The sequence below is a fragment of the Apteryx rowi genome, unplaced genomic scaffold, assembly GCF_003343035.1.
Source record: "Apteryx rowi isolate R43461 unplaced genomic scaffold, aptRow1 scaffold_100, whole genome shotgun sequence".
Taxonomy (NCBI): domain Eukaryota; kingdom Metazoa; phylum Chordata; class Aves; order Apterygiformes; family Apterygidae; genus Apteryx; species Apteryx rowi.
Window position 1 is genome coordinate 215,446 of NW_020447198.1, and position 25,818 is coordinate 241,263.

At 40.6% G+C, this 25,818-nt stretch overlaps 2 protein-coding genes across 8 annotated transcripts in view; both read right to left on the bottom strand.

Annotated features, from left to right (window-relative positions):
* RABGAP1L (RAB GTPase activating protein 1 like) overlaps nt 1–25,818 on the bottom strand; it is a 268,625-nt gene that overhangs the window by 136,295 nt on the left and 106,512 nt on the right. The gene's annotated exons all lie outside the window — the stretch shown is intronic.
* On the bottom strand, nt 21,369–24,221 carry GPR52 (G protein-coupled receptor 52). The gene has a single exon (XM_026063207.1). It carries the CDS (start codon nt 24,084–24,086, stop codon nt 23,001–23,003), a length of 1,086 nt encoding a protein of 361 aa, XP_025918992.1. The 5' UTR covers nt 24,087–24,221; the 3' UTR covers nt 21,369–23,000.

Below are 25,818 nucleotides of genomic sequence, written 5' to 3' on the forward strand. Positions count from 1 at the left end.
GGCTGTACAATAACAAGATTGCAGGCTCCTTTCCTTCAAGGTTCTTTTTGCTCAAGGAGAAACTGCAGTAATTATATCACTGCTCCGGCCCAGGAGATGGGAATCAGAAAGAACAGAGTGAATCTGAAAGTAATCCATGTCAGACCTGCTAATACCACAACATACATCTCTTTGACATTAACAGAGAGCCAGCAGACACAAATAAAGTGCAGACAGTAGATAAGCTGTTTATATTTTTACCCTGCTTTTTAGTTAAGAATGGATTTTGTGAAATGAAAGGGCTTACTGAAAAGTTTACCTAAAGTTCTTCTGCTATTTTTCAACAATTATTCAAAAATTGTTACAATTAAAGAGAGGAAAATAGTGGCTGATTATTCCTCCTGAACGAGTAAGCCTCCCTGTTGCTATGAGCAAGGTTCTCCATCACTAAATGCTTCATCCTGTTTATCTGATGCAGATGTGTTCAAGAAAATCAAATAACTAGTCATTTTAATTTAACTCCAGAAATACAAATGTTATAAAGGCCTTATAAATAAAAGTATTCCTAATGTCGCGTCTTTATGGATTCAAACTATAACTACTTCCACAATCAATCTTCCATACAGATGTAGAAAAAAACATGATCAGAATCAGCTTTTATATATTTAAATAGATAGGCAGGTAATTTTATCTTTTTTCCCCAATTTTTTTCAGAGGGGACAATGCTTCTTTCCAAGTCCTGCAAATCAAAACAGGATCTCTACCGACACACCTAGGAGCAGGAAGAGCAAGCGGCAGGTCCGCAGCAGGGCTGGCAGCGACCGAGCGCCAGGAAAGCCCGGCGGGACACACGCTTCCCCCCTCACACCGCAGATGGGGCAGCCAAGTGGGTTTCATTTTTCGTGATGGTGGGAGAAGGAGAAAAGTATTTTTAAAAGGTCAAAGGAATAAAACCAAGGTTTCTTTGTTACTCATCTGAACTCTCACCTGCAAGCGCCACCCACTTTATATTATAAGTAAGAAAATGTAAATCCCAAATACAGGAATAGGAATAAGGTAAGGAGGGTCTGGATAAGGAAGTCGCACGAGTAAATTAACTACTTTTATTAGCAGCCGTACGGTCGGGGCCCCACGCTATCCACACCCAACCAGCAGAGGCTGAGCACGCAGGGACTCGTGCAGGCCTAACCCCAGGTATCCTTCACGGAGAAGGGTAACCAGCGGTCGAGCCCGAGCGTGCACGCGCGAGCCACCACGGCGCTGCCACGGCCCGCGATGGGGACGGTCACCGAGCAGGTTAACCARCAGCGACGGGGGGCCGACGTTCAGGGACCTGCCAAACTAGCCGTGGGAAATTCTTCGGAGTAGGAGCTCTTGGTACACTCACCTCCGTTTCACGCATCTATCCTTCTGTAGAGACTTCTGTGAAGGTTTAAGAGATCCCTTACCTTAAACAGGAGCAAAGGCACCATTTTTTAACCTCCTGTACAACACGGTAACATATTTGCCTGTTTATATATGCGACTACTGGAAAACCTCCCGTTGCGCTGAGAGCAGCGCTCAGAGCCCCGCTTGGCTGYCCAAGGAAGCCTCCTCCTTGCAGAGCAGGCAGGCACACCTGAATGTCCCCCTTCTGTTTGAGAAAAGTGCTATCTAAATGTCAGTAATAAAAGGATTCCAACATCAGTAATTACCATCTTCATCTCCTCTTTCTTGCRCTACTAACACATATACAACATTAAGTAAACAAAGATTAAGGAAAGAAAAAAAAAGAARAAAAACAGGATTTGCTGTATAAGCAGTCCCTCATTCACATATTTTCCATTACACTTTTCCTGCTTCAGTACAAAGAATTAATTCTCAGTCACTAAGCAATTAATTCACAAATTCTAATTAATTATTGTCCAGCAGGCAACCAAAGCCTTATCACACAGAATCCAAAACATGCTCTAGACAGAAAATTATTCATTATTATTTTTCACTCGGCCTTCATCGCTACGCTAGGGAAGTTCTATATAAATATTAGTGAACAAATTCCTAACAGTCCCGTGAAATATTGCATCTATTTTACAGATGAAGAACTGAAACAGTCAAGACTAAATCTCCAAGTTTTGGCTGCTGCTTTCTCAGAGCAGTTAATGTTATTGGTACTAAATATGTTCAAGRAGCTCCAACTGCACCTTTTCCTACTCCCTGTCTCTCCCGCTCCCGTGCCTTGAGCCTCTCTCTTTGAGCAGCCACTACCCATCAGGAACAGACAACCCCACTCAGTAAGTGTCATTTACACTCCTAACAACGCAGTAATACTGATTACATGTAAAAAAATCCAAATTTTAAAWCAGGTTGCAAAACAAGCTCCAAATGGGATTGTTCCACACAAATATCAATAAGTTTACATATCTTATCCCTATATTTGTTTGTGAAAAAGCACTAAACGCATATGTAAACCATTTTGTAAATAAACTACTATAATTATGGAAAATTTTATCTTCCCTAAGTATTATAATTGATTGTACATACTTGTGCATTTTTAACTACTCTGACATTATAGTTTAACTTAGTTTAACTTTTTTTTTTTTTAATTAACTAATGTTATTACAGAGCTGCAGAAGAGAAGCACTTCCAATATTTATACTTGCCCAAGGGAAGGAGCCACTTGCCCCAGTGAGAGGCGGCAGGAACCATACGCCATGCCTCTCTCTGGCTTCTCTGAAAACCCGGACTTTTTTCTTAATTATCACAGATGAAACTGCTAAAATTACAGTCAGATGCATGAGCAGAGTATTTGTTTTCCCAGGGTATACRGGAGCTCTGTCACTGAACACTCTTAACCACCCATACTAGAATGTACATTGGAAAACACCATTCCCCACCGAATAACGCAAATTCAGTCAAAACTCAGCTAGGACCCGCGGCCATCCAAGCGCTGGCTCCAGTGCGGTGTTTTCTACCTCGCTTATCTGGCTGCACGTGAGAAACAGCTCCGTAACTCCAAAGTTTAGCGGTAATAACTACAGTCCCAGTATCGCTTCCTAATACCTGGAGAGCTGTGAATTCCTCCATCGACCTTGCAGAGCTTCGGATTAAATCCATATCTGCGTGATTATATCCTTATCTGTAGGCTGATAACAGTGAACTGCAGGACTGTTACGATCACCCCAAACGGCATTCATAAACACTGGTAAGGGCCCCGCGCTCTCGTGTTCCCAGCAAAATCCCATTYAGCCGTACTCTACATCATCACTGCTCTTGGTTTTAACTTTTAGCTTTGATTTTCACACAAAGCACAATACATTACTTTGCTAAGAAGTAATCYTGTGGTTTTTCACACATACAGTATCACAAAATATTTTGCCTGGTTGTTAGCATGGTGGGAAACCAAACTTTAAAAAAAACTATATATTATACAATGAGACAGGCAAATCAATGAACATATGTTAAAATCAAATGTTTTTAACATGAGAAATATGATTAATTATTAAAACACCTGGAAAAGCTGCAAGGTCTAGTTTAAATTGTACGCATACATATAATGTCTTATACACTAAAAGGGGTCTGTGCAGCATAAAAATAAAACACAAACTATATTAGTATTTCACTTCTAAGAAGAAAATGACTTATTATAGTTAAGGCAAATGACTGTACTACATATTCRTTTAGCATATAGAAAATAATATATTGTCACTAGGTTTTGAACATTTTATGCTAAAACCTTTCTTAAAGCAGGTGTCAATCTCTTTGCAATAAGTAAAACGCATTATATATGGCCAATGTTAGCGAGAACGCTATTCTTTGAGACAGTGGCATTCCTAAGGAGTAATTTTCTCTAATTGGCTTTTGCCTACCAGCATCTCAGCCGTTGAAAATTACAGGGGCAGAGAAATGCTGCTGCCGCACAGTACAAGGGCAGCGCAGACTGCAACCGGGAACGAAGACAAGAGACGTTTCAGAGTCTACTGATACTCTTACAAAGTAAACTGTAAACCAATTTCAGAAAGAAAATGGTGTTATTTTAAATAATTACTGATGTAGAGTCATAAAATTAAGAGATATTATATTTTTCTTCTTCCCCCTTAAGAAAATTATAACAAAGCTTAATATTTTACCATGAACACTATTCAACGTACTTCAATAAAGCAATCTCCTTTTGTTTCAGCAGTAGCACAGCCCCAAACTATTTCCCTTTAGCTTCTTACTGCTAACCTGCGTGGCACCCATGCCGAGTGGCACCCMTTCTGCAACCAAGTCCTTGGATCTGCAGCTTCTTGTCCAAGCTATATCGCCACCCTCAGAACAGCAACAGCCATCTATCACCACCACCATCACAATCATCCCACCCACAGGAAGGTCAGGGAAGCACTGAAACAAGAATATAATCTGACTTTCCAGCCAGTTTACTGAAAACTACCATCTCCAAGGTTAAGAAACTGCTGTCCAGATGGCACGAAAATCCTCCAACATTGCTTCAGACAAAAGCAGTCGGTTTATTGTACACTCCACTTTTAATATATTTAATAAATATTCCCGTTATTTTCTCAAGCGTTACTTTGCTGAATTGGTTGAACAGGCTTTATAAAATGTTGTTGGCATCCTGAAAACATGTTCTGTTTCCGTAACATTAATACTGCTGCCTAAACATTGGCACTGGTATCGTCCATACACCATCTTGTYATTAGACGTGTTCATGTTTATTGTTTCTATTTTAAATCTTTTTCAAAAGCTTCATCATCATTCTGTGACCCTAGCTTCTTTATCTTCTCATTCCTATGGGATTTGCTGCAACAAATAACGAGGCCTGCTTTCAGCACCCAATTACGGGAACAATGTTATCCTGTAAGCGCATAAGACAGCTCTTCATTAAGCTTGTTCCCACCAATACATCACTATTAGTGTTGCATGAAAACGTATTTTTAGCCTCATTTCTTATGGAAATGAATCTTCGCAACCACTCAGTGGGTTCCTGCCTTCCCTCAATTTGTATTTCCTTCCGACATCCATCCGCGGGGAGGAGGGTGGAGGGTTTCTCGCTGACGTGTACAGCAAAGTTGCTTGCAATTTTTAATTGTTAGCCAGCTTATTATTTGCAGACAAGCTGTATATGACCATTAGTGCAGAAACAAAAAATGACGACTTCAAAACCAGTATTTTCACTAAATCATGGTCTTCCTTGCCTCTGCAATTACTGTTGGGCAGGACAGATTTGTAAAGGCATTAATTTGTTCTATCTGTGAATAACGAGCTAGTTATTTAACAAAACTATGTATGAATACGACCTCCATATTTCTTAAAACCTGAAGCATTACATTTGAAATTCTTTCTTTGAGGGCTTAAGTAGGAAAAGGTGGAAAGGTTAACATCCTTCGCAAAATCTCTCTTTGCTGGTTTAAAGGTTGGCCAGAACATTCTTCGCCATCCTGACACCAAATTCCAAACCAAATCTCTGCAACTCTGGACAAGTTGTCCTCACATCCAATTTTTTTAGGTTGCTCATTTTTTGAAAAAGTATGTTATTTTCTAACATTAAATTAGTTAATCTCATACAGAACACCTCAATTTCTTCCCCAAAGGGGACCGCAATTTCACAGAAATACTTTCTCACACTAACTTACTTGCCTGTCCCCAGATCTACACTTTTTCTTTACTTTCAGAGGTCAGCTGCCTTCCTATTCATTTTTGAAGCAAATCTATTCAGCTACTTCCTTAATGTCATCAAACATTTACTTGTTCTTTTGGGGAGGGTAGGAGGATTGAAAGCTTTGTTTCTACACGGACAGAGGAGAACAGGAAGCATCTGACAACCGCCATAACCAGGGTCATCTGCAAACGAAGGACAGCTTGAGGAACACCACAGTGGTACTTGAAGAAATACCGATCCATAGGAATTAGATCTGTCTTTTTTAAGCTGCCTATTTTGAATAAAGATTTACAGTACAGACAGCAGCACTCTGAAATAGTACATTTCTTTACGCTTAGTTAAAGATTCATCTGCAAGCACACTACCCATAAGTGCACGGAGGAGAGCGAGTGCTATCAGGACAGTTTATCACTTGCATAACCTTCCCATACGTAATGCTACCACAACTGTATAAGCTAGTGATTTAAGACTCCATATACTAGCTGCATCCATGTAAGTATTAGAATTACCCTGCTATTTTATACAGGTTTTAGAAAACCAAATATAGTGGAGAACCATTATTTCCTATACACGGGGTTTGCTGCACTAACAACCTAGACTCTTACTTTCATTAGAATTTTAACAATTTATTTTAACATGGCTTGAGTATTAATCATATCTTCTTGTCCACCTAGGACTACTGTAAGCATGAATGACTAACTTTACTTGGAAGCAGGAGATGTGTGAAAAGGTTTGTATTTAAAAAGTCATTAATTTCTCCCTGTGCAATATTTATTACATAATGATAACAAATAGTGGCTGTAATAGAAGTAATTTCTAAATTTTTTTTAAAAAGATTATACAAAAATCGCAGAGGCACATTCTGGAGTGTGCTGACTTCCCAGGATAAACTTTCCTAAAATAGTCACTTCTGACTCTTTAAATATTTTGTGCCAAAGAAATTTATCAATGCCAGTATAAGGTTTTTCTTACTGTTCTCTTTGTAGAGTATACTTGAGGTTTTTYGGTTTTGTTTTCTAGAAAATGCAGCCTCAGCAAAACTAGAGTTTTCTGATCACACTTGAATCAGGAAATTCCCAAGCTCCGGAAACAGTCCTGAGCTGGAAATTATCCTCACAACCGGACTTAGAGCTTCCCTGTAAAAACCCTCAATAAGGCCTCAGTTTCAGCTCACTGCAGGCTAGGAACATTTCCCAGATCTTTAAAAGTAAAGCGATACCGTTTCTAGCACAGCCCTGCTTTGCCCAGCGCCCCTTAAAAGTTATACAAGCTTTAAAAATTGGTAGGGCGCAGGGCAGTTACAATAACTTTTCCAATACTGTTTAACTCTTACCCAATGCTCATATGGAGACAGTGTATACAGATGTAAGAGTGCAACTGCTAGGAAACATTTTACTACTAATCTAATTCTTTTGTTGCAGAAACCTTGGAAGGGGAAGGAACAGCGAAGGAATGGAGGTTGTCTGCTTCTTGGCATTAACACAGAGTTAAAAAAAATCCTCTACTCAATGATGTAAGGAGATAGAAAAACAAATGCYGTTGATTCCAACAGAGAAGAAATGGGATTTATTCTTATCCACCTGCCACCCACCTAGCAGCATTTAAAAACAACGCCTCTTATATTAGCTGAAGAATGGTACAAGTGACCTCATTCTACCACACATCCTGGAAACTGGAGAGAAGTATGACAGTCGAGCTAGCTTGCTAAAAGTGCAGCACGCCTCAAAATTAAATCTCACTAAAACGTGGCAAGACCAAGCTACCCATTAAGCATGCAACAGATTCGCAAATGGCCCTTTGCCAAAGGAAGGGAAAGCAGACCGAAGCAAGTCACCGTTCGGTTTGCTTCATTTTATTGCATTTTCCGGCGTATGGTTCAACCTCTCACCGGCGGCTCCTACGCCCCCCCAGTTAAGACGCTTCCTTTTGGAAGGCAATGCTGAATCTTGGATATCTGTTTTGAGGAACACAGCTTACCTCTTTTGCAACTGCTCTCTGTTAGGTATTAATTGCTTGTGCCCTGGAGACTTCCAGTTCCCCATTTAACCTCAGAAARAGTGGTATTTTATCCCAATACCGTAGCTTTAATCCATATTCAGAAAGGTTGCTTAACTTTTCTTTTCTAAACGTGGTTTTGAAAAGGATTCAAACTGTCTGGTTCCTTTCAGTCCCCTCTTCTCACAAATTTTCCTCCTCTTCTCCCATGACGCTGCTTCCATTCGGGATGCCCTTAGCACAATACAATAGAGAATATTTTCCAAGCACATACAGTTTGTTAGAAAAGACTGCAAACATTTGACCGCAACTACAAGGAAAAGGAGAACTGGAAGAGAGAAGACTGACCAAATAGATGCAGTGAGAACAATATAAATGGATGAAAAAATGAGGAACGGGAACAGAAGCCACTCTGCCGAGGCACCCATGAAGTTTACTTCACTGGAGTGCTTATGGCAGCGGYGTAACCTTCAGCTGCAGGAAGCCAGCTCGGCAATCACAAATAAAGAGCAGCTATGCGAAATATCCAAATCCCCAGCTTGGCTGAAGACACAARCAATCGAAGAAAAGTTGGAAGAAAATGATCAAATTTCAAATCTCCCGAAGTTTATAGGCTTTTATCTGTGGGGTTTCTTTACTTGTTTCAGTAACAAATTCACGATTGCTGAATGACTTGACTGGGATTTGGGCTTTCTCAGCAACCCTGAAAAATCACCTCAGGTCAGATCAGGAGCCCCAAACGGGTACTCGGGAACTCAGCTTTAGACCCCCAGGTTTGAAAGGCTGTTCTACCTCTCTGTTATATCTTCAAGAAGATCGTTATTTGCAAAAGCTTGCGCAGCCGTCTGATGTAATTTCTGCCTCAAAAAGTCCTGCCTTTCTTGATTATTTAGTGCCCCTCTGGAAGCCATTTGAGAATGACCTTTAAATTTAAATGTCCTGCGGATAGCTGCCCTATAATACCGAGACCTGAAAAATGGAGCAGGCGACAAAGCAACACTGACTGATTTGTGCCTGAATGGGAGTCCGGAGAATTCCCATTCAAAATGCCATGGCTTGTTCCTGGGACTTTTCAGAGCAGATTAAATCCTTTTAAGCTTAAAGAAAGATCTTAACTAAAGATCCGAATCAGCTACGGACACAGCACATTAGAAATAGAGGAATGAGGTTACTGATCCACCAGAGAAGGGGGGGAGAGAAAAGGAGAGAAAAAAAGAGAGAGAAAAGATAGATAGATATATATATAGAGAGAGAGAGAAAAAGATAAATGATGACAATCTAAAAGGGGAAAATTAGTGTGAACCTGTCTGATCAGTTCTTGCTCAAATCTGAACACTAAGATTACCTTCCTCCTACCAGAACRCGTGACATTTTGCAGACTTACCGGATAGGTAATTTATACCTGAAGTCAGGAGTGAAATAACGTTACTTAAAGTCTAGAGAATATGAACAGAACAAGCTAAGAGTCTGAAAAGGCACCAAAATAGATAAAATTTGAATCTACAGATTTTTTTTTTAATTAAAAAAAACAGGAAAAAAAAGTAATTTTAAAAAAATTCAAAAAACTAAAAGGAAAATGGTTCTGGCTTTTCTAAGTAATCTTCCAATATACAGATCTAAGAGAATGATTTTTTCTAGAAATGGAACTACCCTAAGGTTAGAAGTTAAAACTAGGAAAGGTAAGGATGGCTGTATAAGCTTCTCTGTTCTTTCACACGCAGTCCTACCGGGAGAAAGAAATTAACTGCCCMCAAGCACAGAAAGAGCACTGCTCCAGAAGCCAGTATTTGACAATAACACAGGAAAAAACAGACTCAAAAATAAGGCGTAAGATTTCAGCCAAAACATTCTTAAAACGCTCAAAACGTAGACGTGTCCAAAGCTTCCCYGACCGACTTTCGGCAAGGAAGGCTTTGTGGCATTGCGCGCAGCCAAGAACTGCTAYGTCATTGAGCGCATCCCCGCGGGCRAACGGCTTCCTTTGSTTGCGCTTTGCTCCGCTTGCTTCAAGGTTTCGGTAAGGCGGCTGGCTCRCTGCYGAGGCCCGTCTGGAGCTCCTGCCGCAGGTCCCGACGGCGGCTCCGCGGGCGAGCGCAGTGAGGAAGGACGTGCTCCGCGGGCCTCGCCTGGGCAGCAGCTCCCGTCACACAAGCCCCAGCCGTAACCCGCCACAGAAGCCTTCGTTCGCACAACCAAAGTTGCAGCAGAATTACGGGGTCGTCACGCCACTTCTAGCCCACAGAGAGAGCAGCGAGGCCTATTTAAAATTACATATACGACCGCTAAAATGTGTCTGGAACATCACGCAGCTTCTGTCTTGCACACTATGAAACTTAGTGTATGGGATCAAATACTCAACCGCTCTTCAAGGGTTTTTAACTCGTAAGCGTGCAGGGTCCAAAAAGGCCATGGCTTCAGCGTTACTTTTGTGAGCTCTGCATGAAATTTAGATTTGAAAGCTTTAAAACCCAAACCACAGAACGTCAGGTCTAAAAGACTTCAGTATGGACTCGCATCTACTCCTACGCATCACTTCACCTTCTCTGAATAACTGTATTAGCGATGAAATGACTGCCAAGTGAAGGCTGCCCATTTTGCRACCTGTAACTATCTACATAATCCAGATCTGAGCCTTTAAAACTAGGAGACCAAAAAACAAAAACAGTAACAACAAAATCTTTTCTGGTAACTGTTGAAAGTRAGCTCAGAACCAAACTGATTATCAAACTACTAATATATTATGAGAAGTAAAAAAATGGATCTAAATTTAATGTTCAAATTATTTTTTTTAACTCCTAGTATTAATATTAAAATYATTATAAATATGCCTTTTAAGTAGGGTTCAGAGTCGAGATTTTGCTAGCAATCTTCTACTTCTATGAGTTTCTCACGGTTAGCAAGCTGGATGCAAACGCACAAGTAGACAGGCTCTAGCAATTGAAAAACACTGCTCGCATTGTCCYAAAATATTAAATTCACATTCTAAATGGAGCTGTGAATGCAGGAAACTCCAAGAACAACGGAACATAAATGTAACCACTTAATGTATGCTAATATTGCCCTAATTTTGATGGAAAGTGATTAATGGGAAAGCAGGCCCACTCACATATAGCTAGAGATGCTGCTGCAAAGAACCAGAAAGAAGGGAAGAGACCGAACTCRTAGGAAATTTCCCTCAGAACCGAGATAAACATTTTGCCCAGTTCTAACAGCATGACACACAACCAGAGCTTGATTCGTATGCATGGGATTATTTTGTTGTCAACAATAAATAAGGCATGAATAGGAAACGGAAGCGTGACCAACATAATCTTTTGTTCTGCAGAAGATCCTTGGAGGATGCCAGAAGGCCTCCTTCCGCAGGGCCCAAGGAAGCTCGGCAAGCAGCTACCAAAAAGCCTCCACAGCAGCACATAGTTAAGCAACAACTTGCATGTTTTGAACATTCTGGTCTCACGTACATAGAACAGTGTGCTTCCCATAAAAAATATTTCACRTTTCCTTGAGCTTTCAACTCCAACTTCAAATGTTCAAATATTGTCGGGCAAACTGGACTGCATCAGCTGACAGTAAAGAAAAACTAGGTTTAATCTTGCCGGAATACATTTGTTACAGGATATCCCAAGCCTTATATTTTCATGCGGCCGTATTTCACTTCAAGGGAAAATGCTCACTACCCTGTTAAACTGCAACGCGAGGCAGTTTTTGTAGAGGAGCGGGGGGGTCGCAAAGCGAGGCTGCAACTGCAAGTTGAGCCAAGCTTGCTGGAATTCAGACACAATGTTCTAGAGTTATGCCTTTTAAATTGTCTTGTGTTTACCATAACAATCTGTATTTAAAGTCTCTAATAATCTTGTAAAATAATATAGCCTAATAGTCTTACAATTTCTTAAATGGAAAAATTACTATTGTCTTTAAATCCTTCTGGTCAAACTACTTACTTTGAAAATACTTTGAAAAGATGAAATGCAACGTAGCAAACTGGAGCTAACACATACTCTCCTTTTTTTCTTTGATGTTCCATGCATTTTAGCAGCTTTTATTAACAGAGATGAGGAACATGATTTTTTGAACATATGTTAACATATTGTCTTCAGTCGAGCACACAAACACACAGATGCACACTTTTTTCTTGTGGCAATTATATCCTTATTAGCAATGCTTCTAACGCTTTCTCTTCTACTGCAAYGGAACTAGGCATGAGTAATGTGCTGCACCTGCCTAAAAATCAGAAGACCTGTGGCTTTCCGTATCCTTGATAGACCGAATATAGAAAACTGAGCCAAAGTTCCTTAAAATTCCAAGATTTCCCTGAAGTCAATAGGAATTCTGGTTGCAGAAGGGATGAAGGGGTATATATATGGATATAATATATAATTAAAAATAATAAGCTATCACACTTTAAAAGCTGCAAAAATGCTTTTTGATGAAAATATTGCAGCTTCCTGACTCTTAAACTGAAATTTCTCTGTGTATATCAATGTAAACAGTGCTAGGAGGTATGAAACGTTTGTTGGTGGCTATGCCTCCAACCTTCAGTATTTTAAATTACCAGTAACATGACTAATGTTTCCAGAAAGACAATAGAATAGAACAATATGAACCAAATATACCCCTGAAATTTCAAAATCTGTTGCATAAGAACATTCTTTTCCAAATAGAAAGCACATACTCTTTGGTCCCAAAATTAATTTGTAAGGAAGGAAAATAAAAACTCCCAGGGTCTTGCTGGTTGCTGCATGCTCACTTACATCCTTCTACGAGAACATGAACAAGACATCTTCAGTCATGAAATAATTTAAACACTGACACTGCAAGCTACAATTCTGTCTAACATTTTTCCCATTCTTTCGGCCTCCTGAGTTAATAAACAAGAGGAAAACTCAAGCTAGCCTGCAGGTCCAGTAGTGCTGAACCGCAACACCGGAAATCAAAATTGAGCACAGAGAATCAACTTTATGACTTAGCCAGTTAAAGACAAGGCACTAGAGTTTATACAAAGCACTTAGGGACGAAAGGACCAAATACATCCTTGAATGCCTCCTAAATATTACATCTTATTCACAGGACAGCACTACTAGTACCGCTTTTAAAAGAAAATGCGATGTTATTTGGGGCAAGCCCATGTTAACTGATCTAACTGCAAAACGAAAGGAGGAGGAGGAAACCGTTCTCTCCTCCAACCTCCGGCCAGGACATACAGTCATGGAGATAAGCCGACAGGCAGAGCAAACTACCCACTGCGTCCGGCTCCATGGGTACATCTACCCCAGGCCTAGTTTGAATTCTGCTTTCATTTCTGAATGGCCAGATTTCAGGATATAAATGACACGCTGCTGATCACCAGTGGAACAACACTGCAGTGTTAGTGACCTCCACGTCATTTATCGTAGCAGCTGGACACAACGAGTTTTCTAACACCACGATGAAGTGGAGCTGACACGTTGGACCTTTGCTAAACCAGCTGGCACTTTGAAGGAAAATGCAAYGTAGCCACGCACAGGCAACCCTCCTTTTGCACTCTCGTTTTGCAGGCAGAAAAAAGCTTTCATGTTACTTAGATGGGGTTAAGAAGCCCTTAAAAAAACTGCTCTTAACTATTATAATTATTCAAAAAAAAAAAAAGTAAAGTTTTTCCCCTAATACTTGGTATGAAAACTCGCAACACAGTCCCCTAGAGCCCTGCTGTGGCTGTGCCCGTCCAGCTGGCTTTTTGCTTCGGTAGCCAGAAAAGATGGGGATGTCTGCGCACGCTGACACTTCTGTTCTCCCGGCCACCGGCCACACGCGTACACACAAAGATGTACAGTCGCGGATGTTTATTTTTCACTTCATTTTATTCATAAAAAAACAGTTGTTTGTGCATTCTTTTCCTGACAGACAGAATACGAAAATAAGTATCCAAGGTTAGTACTGGGAGAGTAGTAAGCACGTAGCAAGGCAGCAGCAGGAAGATAAGAGCAGACATTTTAGGTCCACCCATAGTCGCTCTAGCTTTAGCACCGTCTGCAGCAGTAGCTAGTAACAGATGTCTAAGGAAGAGTGTAAGAATAGGACAAACAGAGAGTGACAATTCCCCCATTCGAGTCTCCCAGCCGCCAGTGATTCGCAGCATATGGGCTCCCAAGCCAGACGTGCGATGACAGCACATTAAACGTTATTCCTCCTTGCATTTCTCTGAATCACTTTTTAACCCGTGCCAGCTTTTGGCATCCACAGTGTCTTCTGCCAGTGAGTTCCACAATGCGACTACGCGTGGTGTAGAAAGGTAGTTTTGTTTGTTTTCAGACTGCAACCTCAATTTAAACTTTTTACACTGGAAGAGAGACAATGAGCAACTCTGGCCAGCTGCTCTTCCCCGTGACATTCACGACTCTGCAGAGCTCTCATACTCCCCCATACCTTATCCTTTTCTAGGCTGAAAAATCTCAGTCACTTTAATTTGTCTTCAGAGAAGAAGAGCTCCTTATCTTGAAGACCTTTGCCAGTCCTCACAACTCTTTTTACTTGTACTACCATGGACCAGAATTACACACAATATTCAAGATCCAGACACACCATGGTGATGGGGGTGATGCTTTCTAATACTTCTCTTTATTATTTTTATAATTACTAGTATCTCAATGCTTTCTTTGGTCAGTGACTGCATATTAAGTGAACATTTTAAATTGGAAAAAAAAAATCTTCCTGACAAGGAACAGATAAAACTCATTCCATTAATGAACATGTAAAGTAAGGGCTGCTTTYCTTCAGGACCAATATTTACATTTGTTCCTTGAATTTCATCTACCATCTGAACTTGGAACCTTTCCCAAACTAAAGTATCAAACAGGTATTCCTCACCTGCATCACATTTCAAACCTCTTTTTACCAAAGTAGAAACTTTCTGCTTTTTGTTTTTGTTTTTTACTACAAACAGAATACCATTATTACAAGAATACTTTGCCACCGTTTTTATTTTGGCAATAGGTAAAATACAGGCATTATTAATGAAGTGAAATTCCTAATATAAGATGACCAAAGCACAATTGTATCACAGCCACCAACTGTCACAGACATATTTTTGCTCTCAAAAGCTTCCCAAGCCGGGTAAACCAGCAGAAAGGAGTTGCAAATGTATAGGGATAAAATGGAGAAAACTTTCAGCTGCACTTAAGCAGTGACCGTCCTGCACTTTCATTAAAGTCAGTGGAAATACTGAGAATAGCTATAGCAACATAAAGTACCTCCATAAATCGCAACCAAAATGCTGATTCATGACCGACAAAGAGTTGCTTTAGTTAGTAACATTTACAGATAAAATCAGTAATAAATAATATTTTAGCCCAATAGAAGAGGTTTGTGTTTTTTTCCTATTTAATATGCTCAGATGACAGACATCTGCAGAAACCATTTTTGCAACCTTGAGGAGGCCAGGACACCCAAAATCTACTAAACAAGGTACACCAACAAGCAATTTCTTTTAAACACAGTGGAACGTAGCCTAAGTAGATTTAGGAATAGATGTATTTCCCTTGAAGGGCATGCCCTTCCTAATAGTCTCATAAAGGCTTTTACATGAGTCAAGTAAAGAACACATTTAAACATCTGCAGAATGGAGATTAGTTTAAAAAAGGAAAAAAAAACCACACACACACACACACACACCCCTCAACCAAAACAAAACTACCAGAGATCAAGTAAAGCACAGCTAGAAATGTCCAAGCAGCAAAGGAAAATAATTAATTGGTTGCAAGTTCCCAAGATACTAAACCACAGAAGAATATGGTCTCCCAAAGAACCTTGCCTGAATTGAAAAAAGGTCATTTGCAACTAAAATTAAAAATGTAAAGAATAATTTAATTATGATAGCATGTAACCAGGTTTATATTTATCAGATTTCATGACGTTTTATGCCATCTTCATGAGCCAACATGGGTAATTACCTGGGCAATGTTAAGTAGCCAACACTACAGGGAAAGTAGGTTTGGATAAGGGGCTTTCATTTATAGCCTGTGTTTGCTGCTTTGGTTGTTTTAGTACACACTTAGTGCTTATCTGACTCTAGCCGCAAAGCGGTCCCCAAAGCCCTTGAAATGAAGAAAAAACCACCACTGAAACCTTGCCATTATATGACTGTTCTCAACCCTTAAGTATGTCCAGTTGCATTAAAACTCATCATAAAAACTGGAGTGCCCAAATCAATCTGATTATAGTACGATTTTCTTCTGAAGATCCTGTTCATCTACTGAGGACATGGATGAGAAAGGGATTAATCTGTTCTTGACCTAATAACAAGTCATTACTCCCAGTGTACAGGTCTCCTTTTTGAAATCACTAGGAATTTCCTTGCCATTAAAACCCCTAATCAACAAGCTCTGCAAAAACCTGGCTGAAGCAGTTTAAGACGTTGCTGCCTTCAGCTGTCTTTGCCATTCCTTCTGCAGAAGATTAACGTCACATAGTAAAAATATCAAAAGCAAGCCCACATGCCTCAGGCACGTCAGGGCACTGCGGGTTGTACAGCCCTCCCCACCAGGAAAGGGGCTTGCACTAGGCTTGCAATGGCATGCCGTACAGAAAAGATCTGCAGGAATTTCAGTCGGAAATAGCAAACTATATGCAGTCCAAAACGGCACCGTCTGTATTTGACAAACGCATCATTTTAACAAGGATGTGAACACAGAGACACAGCAACGTAACGGTATTCACTCCATAACCTGCTTCAGGAAAAGAACGAGTCACCCTGTCTTGGGGTATGTCCACCCAAAGACACAACGTGACCGCGTGCATTTGCGGCGAGGACTGCAGGCAAGCCACTCGGAGCAGTTCACCTGAGGAGCTGCCAGCTCTTTTCCCTCGATACACAGTTCCTATACTTGTTCTCCCACAATAAAGCAGCAAACGAGAATCTGAGCGTTATAATCAGTTAACAAACACTGAAAACCCTGTGGATACAGCGGATGTCTTTCATGGGTCTGAACAGCTTTTCCTGATCACTGAAAATATCATTTGTCCATTTACAATTCTAAATCTTGATATCAGACAAGGAGAACTTCTAAATAATACATGCACACACATAAAGAGTATGTGTATGAGAGATCATACACATACTAGAAACCTCCACTGGGTASAAATACTTGAAGATCTTCCCACCTAAAGTGTATGAAATTCAAAATACTTACAGGCTCTGCAACTAACATACTGTGTTTTCCCCCAGGGAACACACCATTATACTTTCCCACTATCCTATTTTTCACTTTAATCCCTCCTAAAATTGACTACTTCCATGAGGAAAAGAATTTGTGGTTATTTCAATAACATATAGAAGAAGAAAGTCAATAAGCATACATATTTTGTTTTAAAAAAACAAAGAAACAAAGAGCAATACCGTGAGCAAGATGCAGAGGTGCCCTCGCGTGACTAACGCCGACGGGCCTGGGCTTCCTCTTCTCAAATTTCACCTTTGGCCACTTTTTCTAGTGCCGCTGGTGGTAAACTTAGATCACAAGCTTTAAGGTGGCACGAATGCTGCATACAAAAAATAAAACCTTTTTCCCTGGTAATCATTGCACTTATAAAAGTTACCTGTGAGCAGAATCACCTTTTTTGGTTCAAATCAAGTCACCTGGTGATTAAGAGTAAATAGAAGAGGCTTCAGCATTTCCGTCACGTTCTTCTCAAGAGCGTTAAGTCTGGTAGCAGTTGGCATAAGACTGTGATAAAATCCCAAAGATCTTCAGGCATTTTTACGGCCTGAAATTGCTTTTCCTAGCCTCCTGTCAACATGGCTGAAAGCACTAGGGTTTCCTTATATTCACCCTATCCTTCACAGTACTTTGATAAAGGAAAAATCCACAGAAATTAAGGATGTTAAAGGGAGATTAGTTTTTGCTACTATTTTCCTACAGGTATGTCAGAACAGAGCCATTTACAGCTTTTCCTCCATTCAGAAACTGCTCCTGGAGCACTTGAAACKCATGCAGCTCAGGTCGTATTTCTGGAAGGATTTTCCTATTATCAGATGGAAGAAAGGAACTATGTCATTTAAGATTGACTGGAAAAATCTGAGTAGGAAGTTATTTTAAAAAGCCTCACAAATTGTTTTCACCCCACTAATCTGTAGGAATGACATAGTCTTTTGTTCACAATTTAAAAAGCTTAATGACTGCAAAGATTTATGTATAATTCAGTATATAGTAAAAAAAAAACTTAAATACATATATTTCAAATTAAAAAAAACCTGATTTTACTTAAACGCCATATTTGGTACGGACAAAAACCATGTAGTCTTTGAAGAATACTATCTTTAAGTTGCAGGAAAATACTGTAAGTGACAAGAAAACAACCTCGGTGATGCTTCCTTTTCCGAAAAGCCCTAAAAGTTAACCAGCAGCYAGTTAACAAAGTCAGGTCTGTTTTGCCATTCAAACAATATACATAAAAGTATTTTATGAAAAAGAAAAAAAAAAAGGCAAAATAACCGTAATTCAGCTCATTAGGAAAATGATGCACCACTCCTCCCATAAAACAGCCTATGGAAGAGGAGAGGGGTAAAGGGGTGAGTAAAGGCAAAGGCTTAAACTTCTCCTTTAGGTGGCAGTGACAGCGAAACAGAAAGATGTGAAAACCAGCTGCTCCTGGAGGCCGGTGGGGAGGCCACGGCCACCTTCGCTGACGCTGTGCCCCCGCGGCCGGCCGTGGTGGCCGGGGAAGCCCTGGCGCTCTCCCTCGGCGAGCGAGCTCCGTCCAGGACCRCCGCGGTGCCGGGCACGCTGCACCTCAGCTCTGAGACTCCCTGGAGGGCCAAGCCCCCAGCGAGCCAGGCTCCGATGCAGAGACACAGCRTCCTCACCGTTCAAACAGCCGCATCAAAAAGATCCATGTATTTATTTGCTTGGCTGCAAACCCTAATGTGGAAAGATAAAATAATTTCATGTTGAGAAACAACTGYGCGGCAGTATAAAAGCTGGTGCACGTCCCATCAGCTCGATATACTGTTGCAACAACTTCTGCTTCTATTTCAACTCATTTGTCATAGGCTAGATAACAAGCTAACGACATAGCTAATCGTTACACTGACACGCTCTTCTCAATAGCCAATTTCTGATAGTGACTGGTAAGCTACTTTACAAATATATATATATATATAAAATTTGTTTTTCTGAGTGTGAAATCTAAATGTGATTACAGATATTCAGTTGGCAAACATGAATGAATTAAAAATATTTGTGAAAACAATATAAATGCTATGTATAAAAGATCTTCACAAACTGTATCTATGAAAGGTAACYTCAACAGAGCAAACTACTCCAAACTTTTCACTAGAGGAAGCACAAAGATTTTGCACAAAAACCAACTTAGCATGATACCTCATGCTTCTCCAAATACAATTACAAAATGGCTTTGTAAGCAAAAATGAAAAAAATCTTACTATTAGACAACCAATAGGTAAACATTTAAAATACAGCACTGCGCTTTTCATTACTAGTTTTCTTTCCCTTTACAGAATAATAAAGAGAAATTCAACCTAGCAATTCCAGAAATTAAGGAAGCACATTTTGATAAGGAAAAAACTACTTTTCTGGTAGCAGTTTAGCTGCCACTACATGAACTTTTTTTTGCCTTTTCCTTAGGTTGAAGACATGAGGTTTCAAAACATTTATAGGATCGATCTTTACATAACCTCTGTTACACAAGTTTTCAAGAGAAATATAATGGCACAACAACCTACCTGCACCAAGGAGCCTTCTACATACTTGCTTTGCTTATCTATGAGGCATACCTCTTCAATTTAACCTTTTTATTCAACATTTTACCTATAAAAAGCTGATTTTTCACATGACTGGATATTGTTTTAAAGAACCAGGAGTTTCTAGTGACTCCCTCAAAGTATCAGTACATTGAGAGACTTGATTATTACAAGTAATTATCAGCTCTGGCTTGCGGAATGAGTTGCGCATGTCCGTTTCTTTGGTTAGTGGCAGGTCTCCTATTTACTAGGTACTTTACAATACATAAAGCCTTTAGGTACATGAAAGCAAGGTATTACTCTTACAATATTTCTGGGCAAGAGACGCAAGCTTTAAAAGTCTCATTCCTTACCCTGATTTTCATACAAGGTCATGAGACTACATAAATGACAGAATGAAAATCCTAAGTGATGAACTGGGTGACAGAAATTTCTTTATCCATCAAAGTGTCCAGCCCTGCAGTTTTCTGTAGCACCAGCTGGAACCTTCAGACAGCATTAATAAAACAATAACAAACCTTCCTTGAACAAAATATAACATAATGTTTCTAGAAAATACTTTGAAAAATGAAACCCACTTATTAAACATTCACGTGACTGGCTACTATTATAGGTCAAATTCTGTCCTTGAAAAGAGCAATAAGAAAGGCAGCATTTAACGGTGGTGGGGATGTTTAATTGGACGGATTCCAGGAGACTCAGACTTACAGAGAACAGTGTGATTTTCCAGCAATGGCAATTGAGGGTCCAGATAAGCAAATTAGCATTCTTACATTCACGTAAGCTACCACACGTATGGCCAAAGGAAAAAAGAAAAGTTCTTACATGAAGAGTTTGCAGGGAAAAGAAGAAGAAAAAAGAAAAAGGGCAGTAGTAAAGGGAAGCTATCATTTGTTTGCAGGGTAGTGGATTTCTACTCTAGTCTCTCCATCCAGCTACAGCCTGAGGGAAAAGGAACTCTTCAGTCCCATCTGACAGCTCCACAAGCTCAGCACGATGGCAGAGAAGAGTGCTGCTAATGCTGGCCCCGAGGGCAGCGAGCAGGTGGGCTGCCACGCGTACCTTCTGCTGCAGCCTCTTCAATGTGAAGCTCCCTTTCCGAGCTCCCGTTTGCAGGCAGCAAAGCTTCAAGTCGCGGTACATCAACTCCGTTTGCTGAGGTTATACAAGCAGGCTTCAACTAAGGCACTACGAATACAAATGAGCTAGCTTGTGTGCTTGGATATATTTGTAGTCACAGTACCACGCTAGTAATAGATCTACTACCTTCAGGTTGGGTTCCTTGTTTTTAATAAAAGGCTTGTAAAACCACGGGTATTTTCTAGAACTTCACTTGAATGTCAGGAGGTCGCATAGAAACTTGTCACCAGGAATGTCGCCAGAAGCAGGGAAGAGTCCGAGCGCGGAGCGTAGGTACAGAGCTAGTTCAGTGGTATGAAACCAGTGTAGGTACAGAGCTACCTCACTGGTGTGAAACCAGCCCAGTGAGTTGTGAGAAGTTAGATATTTCATTGCTCCTTGACTAATTCTCGCACGCTGAAGACCTCCTAAACAGGAAACTAAATGTAACGACAGGGCTAAACGAGGTCCGAGTCTCTCTGTAAGAGGAGCTGGGCATGGAGCCCTCGAGAGCCTTCTGAAATGAACAGTAACTTTTCAGAAGAAGGCAACAGACACCTTCCCAGAGATGCGAAGCAGGACAAGGTACGTGCAGAGAATAACACTCAGTTTTGGTAATACCTGTCAGGGATAACTGTCAGCAACAGTTCAGCTTGGCTGGAGGAACGTTTCAAGTCGTATTTCAACCTGCTTTAAAGATTGCACAATGTTAGAAACCGGCACAAGTCACGAAAGACGGCAAGTAAGCAGCTTTGAGTTTGGGATTTTAGAGAGTTCATCCTTAAGTTCTAACCCAAAAGAGCTTCCCCAGAGAACGGAGCATAACATCAGGGAACTAAAGCCAAGGCTGGTTTTGATATACATAATACTACTTTATTCCATTGTTTCAGCTTTCTTACAGCTTTAAAAACGTACAGGGGTTCAGAACCACCTCAGCAGAACAAAGAGCACATACCCCAGGGAGATCGAGACTCAAACCACAAGTGCGCAGATGTGGTCAGCTTCCTTTACAAAAAGTAATAGGCACAATCTTTACACACGCATTTTGGTAAGAAAAGGAATAATAGTGCAGTGTTAAAAGGCACCAATGATCAATAATTGGGCCTTTCTTAAAAGCCAATAACCATCYAAGAAAATCACATTTGGTTCAAAAATAATAATTTAAATATTTCTTTTATTGGCATGCATCTGAACCCCTGGCAATTTATCACACAAACCTAACACGCACCCTTGCAAAACAAAAATATTTAATCAGTGGACCTGAAAGTCAGTTCATTACAAAAGGAAATACTGAAGCTTTTTGCCTGTATTTAATACTAAACTGTCTTGCTTACCTCCTCCAAGAACACTTGTCTAACAAATATCTATTCAACAACTGCACAGAAAGTATTTCTCTTAAAGCAAGTATATATTTTTTTATCCTGTAGCACTGACCTATTTCATGTGCTATGAAAACATTAGGCACAGACCACAAGTTACATTTTCTCTTAAAAATAAAAATAAATAAAAATACAGTATGTGCAAGCTAGGTTCACACAAAGGATTGGCAGCTACAACAGTAAGCTATTTAGACCTCCCAAAGAAAAGGTTTYCTTATTTATTTTTAATTTTCTAAGCAGTGATGCACACTGCTGTGTGCCATTATCATATTTGCGTTAGGATTATCTGTGTAGCCGATAAAGGAAAAGCTTTAGTACACCCTAAAGGACACTACATCAATACTGTGTGCTAATTTAACAGGATCAAGGGAATGAAAGATTGAAGAAGTCATTGAACATGGGCGACTGTGCTTACTCAGCTAGTCAGGAAGGGCTATTTCTTTCTGCAGGAAGCGTGATTTGAGACTCAGTTGGCCTTGTAGCACCCTCAAACTAAGCCACTTCTGCATAATGGAACCGAGGGACGTACAGTATGGGAAAAATGGAAATGAGAGGGAGCGGTTCTGTGAAAATAGTATCAAAATGTGCAATTTTATCCAGAAGCATCATGCCCGGTGCACGTTTTATGCATTGCGGATTATTTGTACAACTGAAAATTGTACAAGATGTGAGCAGAGAGAGAGCTGATTAATAATCTGCAACATCTACTGTAAGTCCTCAGGAATATAATTTATGGATAGCCACTTACTGTGTTGTTGATTGTTTCCTCTTAAATATATTTAAGTTCAGAAGGCTACAGTATATTCTGACACAAAGATAATAAGACAACCTTTCTACAAGGGGGAAAATATAAGGTAGTAACTAACTAACTGATTTTACGGGGAACCTCCTTTGATGTGCTAGTTATTTCACGCCCTTTGGAAGATTTGAGTTCTGACTTTCTTCATCTTCTCTGCTGAATTTGTCTCCTCGCAATTTCACAAGAGCTATATTTAAGTTCAGTGACCCCTCTTATAGCTGCCTTTTCCTTTTCTGAAATCCCTTTTAAAATCATCTCTAAGATCATAGCAAACTATTCAAGTAAATATTTCTGTTCTGGCAAGTTTCCAGATATATCAAATACTATCAAAACTCCATGATTGATTACATGCGCCAGTTCTCTTTAAATAGAGCAGGAATTAGCCCGTTTTCTCGGTTTCGGGTCCCGTACATCCCTCTCTTTTAAACACATACAAGATGAACATATTGTCTCTGACAGTCTCCGGAGTCCCAGCCTGAAAACACTGTTGGAGAGGCTATATATCACACAGTTGCAGAAACTATTGCTTATAGCAAGCCATGTTGTCAAGAAGGAAAGTGCTGGGTTTTCCAACACCCTAGAGCTCTCCAGCAGGAAGTATATGATATAAGGGAGCCACAGCACGTAGAACACACTGGTTATCCGAAACAAAACCATGGCATAGCGGCGGTCAGGGCTGTGCCCAGTCTCCCCAGCAGCATCCACTTCGTGGCTAGGAAATCGAGCTCTCCGATCATTTATCTCTTTGGTGTGCTGCCGGCAAATTTTAAAGATGTGGAAATAGGTGAAGCAGATGACAAAGGCAGCAGGAGCATAGAGTAAGCACACAATAAAGCCAGTGAAATAGGCGTTAGTTAGCCAGGAGGTAGCACACCATTCGAAAATATCTCCGTGGTAACCAGGTTTTCCCCAACCAAAAAAGGAAGGCAAGAAGATCAGACAAGAGTATATCCAGATCAAAATGATGCAGAGTCTCAAGCGACAAGGTGTGACCAGTTGATTATAGGAGAGAGGCTTTGTTATAGCGAGATAGCGATCCACACTGATGCAAGCAAGACATGCCATAGATACGCTTTTGAGCACAGAGATGATATATCCAAAAACTTGACATGTCAAGGACTCGTGGACACCTGTCGAATAGTGAAGCAGTGACAAAGTAGGAACCAAGCAGCTAACTCCAACAAAAAGATCAGCATAGGCCATGGTCTGAATAAAATAGCTGGTGGTATAATGATGCAGAAGTGGAGCACAGTGGAAAACAAATATAACAGTTAAGTTACCCGCAATAATTAAAAACGTTAGCAAGACAATAACAACTGTCTCAAGGATACAGATGTCAACTGCATTGTAGTGACCAAATCCAAGAGGGCAGGAGAGATGCTCAGATATGTTCATAATACTACTGCTCACATTCAGAGTCCTCCATTCAATCCATCTGGACTGGTTCATGTTTTATGATTAGGGAACACTGCAATCTGAGCTTTAGGGAGCAGATGACCTGCTTAACAGCAGCTAAACTCTGCTTCAGCGTCTCACGATCTCTCTTTGTAGACACTGCCAGTGCTTACATTTGACAGGGTTACAGTCCCATAGCTGTTGATGCCTCCTCAGCATCAGTGCATCACTCTGGCACACCTTAGCTTTAAGGAAAGAAAGAAAGAAAAAGAAAGAAAAAAAAAAAAGCCAGAAAGAGAAAGGCCACTGATCAGCTTCTCCAGTGCTCTCGACCAATCTTTAGTAAACACAAGGCACTTCTAAAACAAACAGGTACTGTGAGACACGGAAATAAATACTGAAGAGACACATTCATTTCCCAGGGAAGGAAGGGGGAAATCTGTGACTGTCTATTTTCCTGAGAAAGTCAGTTACTTTGGAATATAACGGGGCGAGGGGGAGGGAGGGAGGGGGGGAGGGAGTAATCTCAGCACAACTCGGGTTTCCTGCACCAGCAGTTGGTGGAGATAATCCTTCTAATGTCTCGATTTAAATCATAGAACGACTGGAGAGTAAAGGGAAAAGTTCATTGTATCATGCTGTCTTTTCTGGCTCCGGTCAGGAGATGATATTCTGTCTTATCCGTGCTATTTGATTAGAAAGGTAAGGAAAACATTTTTGTCAAGGTTAATTCCAATAGACTCACCACTGTTTGGGTATGAATAATGAATTTTATTTGGAGGGAGACAGGTGGGGGAGAAGGCAGATTTGTCCTCTGACTCCCAGGAAAGAAAACATACATCTCGCATACAATGAGGAAGATCGTATCTATTCATTTAAAAATGAAAATAACTTAAGAATAAAATTTGGAGATTTATGTCAATATTCACAATTCCTTTCAACAGTTATAGTCCATTACAATTATTAATGCCAGAAGCATAATTCAAGGTCCCCAGAGACAAAACAAATCCTCTTGAATTTAAATTTTCAGCAATGGTAATTTAAAATAATTATCTTTGGAAACTATGCCAGATCTGCTACAGCGGATGAGTACACCGAAGTTCATAGGTATATCCACGATATTGCTCACCTCTGTAGCAACACCTCAATCATTTCACAGCCCCCCAGACAAGGGGGGCAGAAACTTCCATCCGCATTCTGCTGCGAAGCTAATGACATGCTGGTTTGCCTAGCAAAGCTGCCATTGTTTACTACGCCGATATTCCGGCGTTTGGCTCCGTCTTCCAGCGAGTTGGGGGCTTTCTGGTTTTACCAGACGATCAGCATAATAAATGATTGTTTAAAAAAAAAAAAAAAAGTTCTTCTAAAAGCAGGACATTACCTTGCTCATTTTATKTGCAGTTATGGAGCAAGCATACGTTAAAAGAAAACATCTTCCGTGCTCAGTTTTAGGCGAATGCTTCATTAGTTCAGGAATCATTAGGCAGGTTAGTAAGTGTACACAATCTTGGTTTGGAAAGGCCCCCTAAAATGTTAAAACCAGCTTCAATCGCAGAGTTCCTGAGACTCGGAGGCGGGCGGCGAGAACGAATCTATCCACGCACAACGATTTCCAAGGTCATTCAGTATTGCGCCGGCTCCTCTTCGGGTCCCTCCAAAAGTAGCGGGATCTCTCGTGCCGGCAGCAGGAACGGCGCAGGCTGCAAGGGGCAGCGTCCCTCCGAGCCGGCGGCGGCCGCCTGCCGGGGAGCGCTCGCCGGGGCGCTCATCGCCGCGCGCCTCAGCC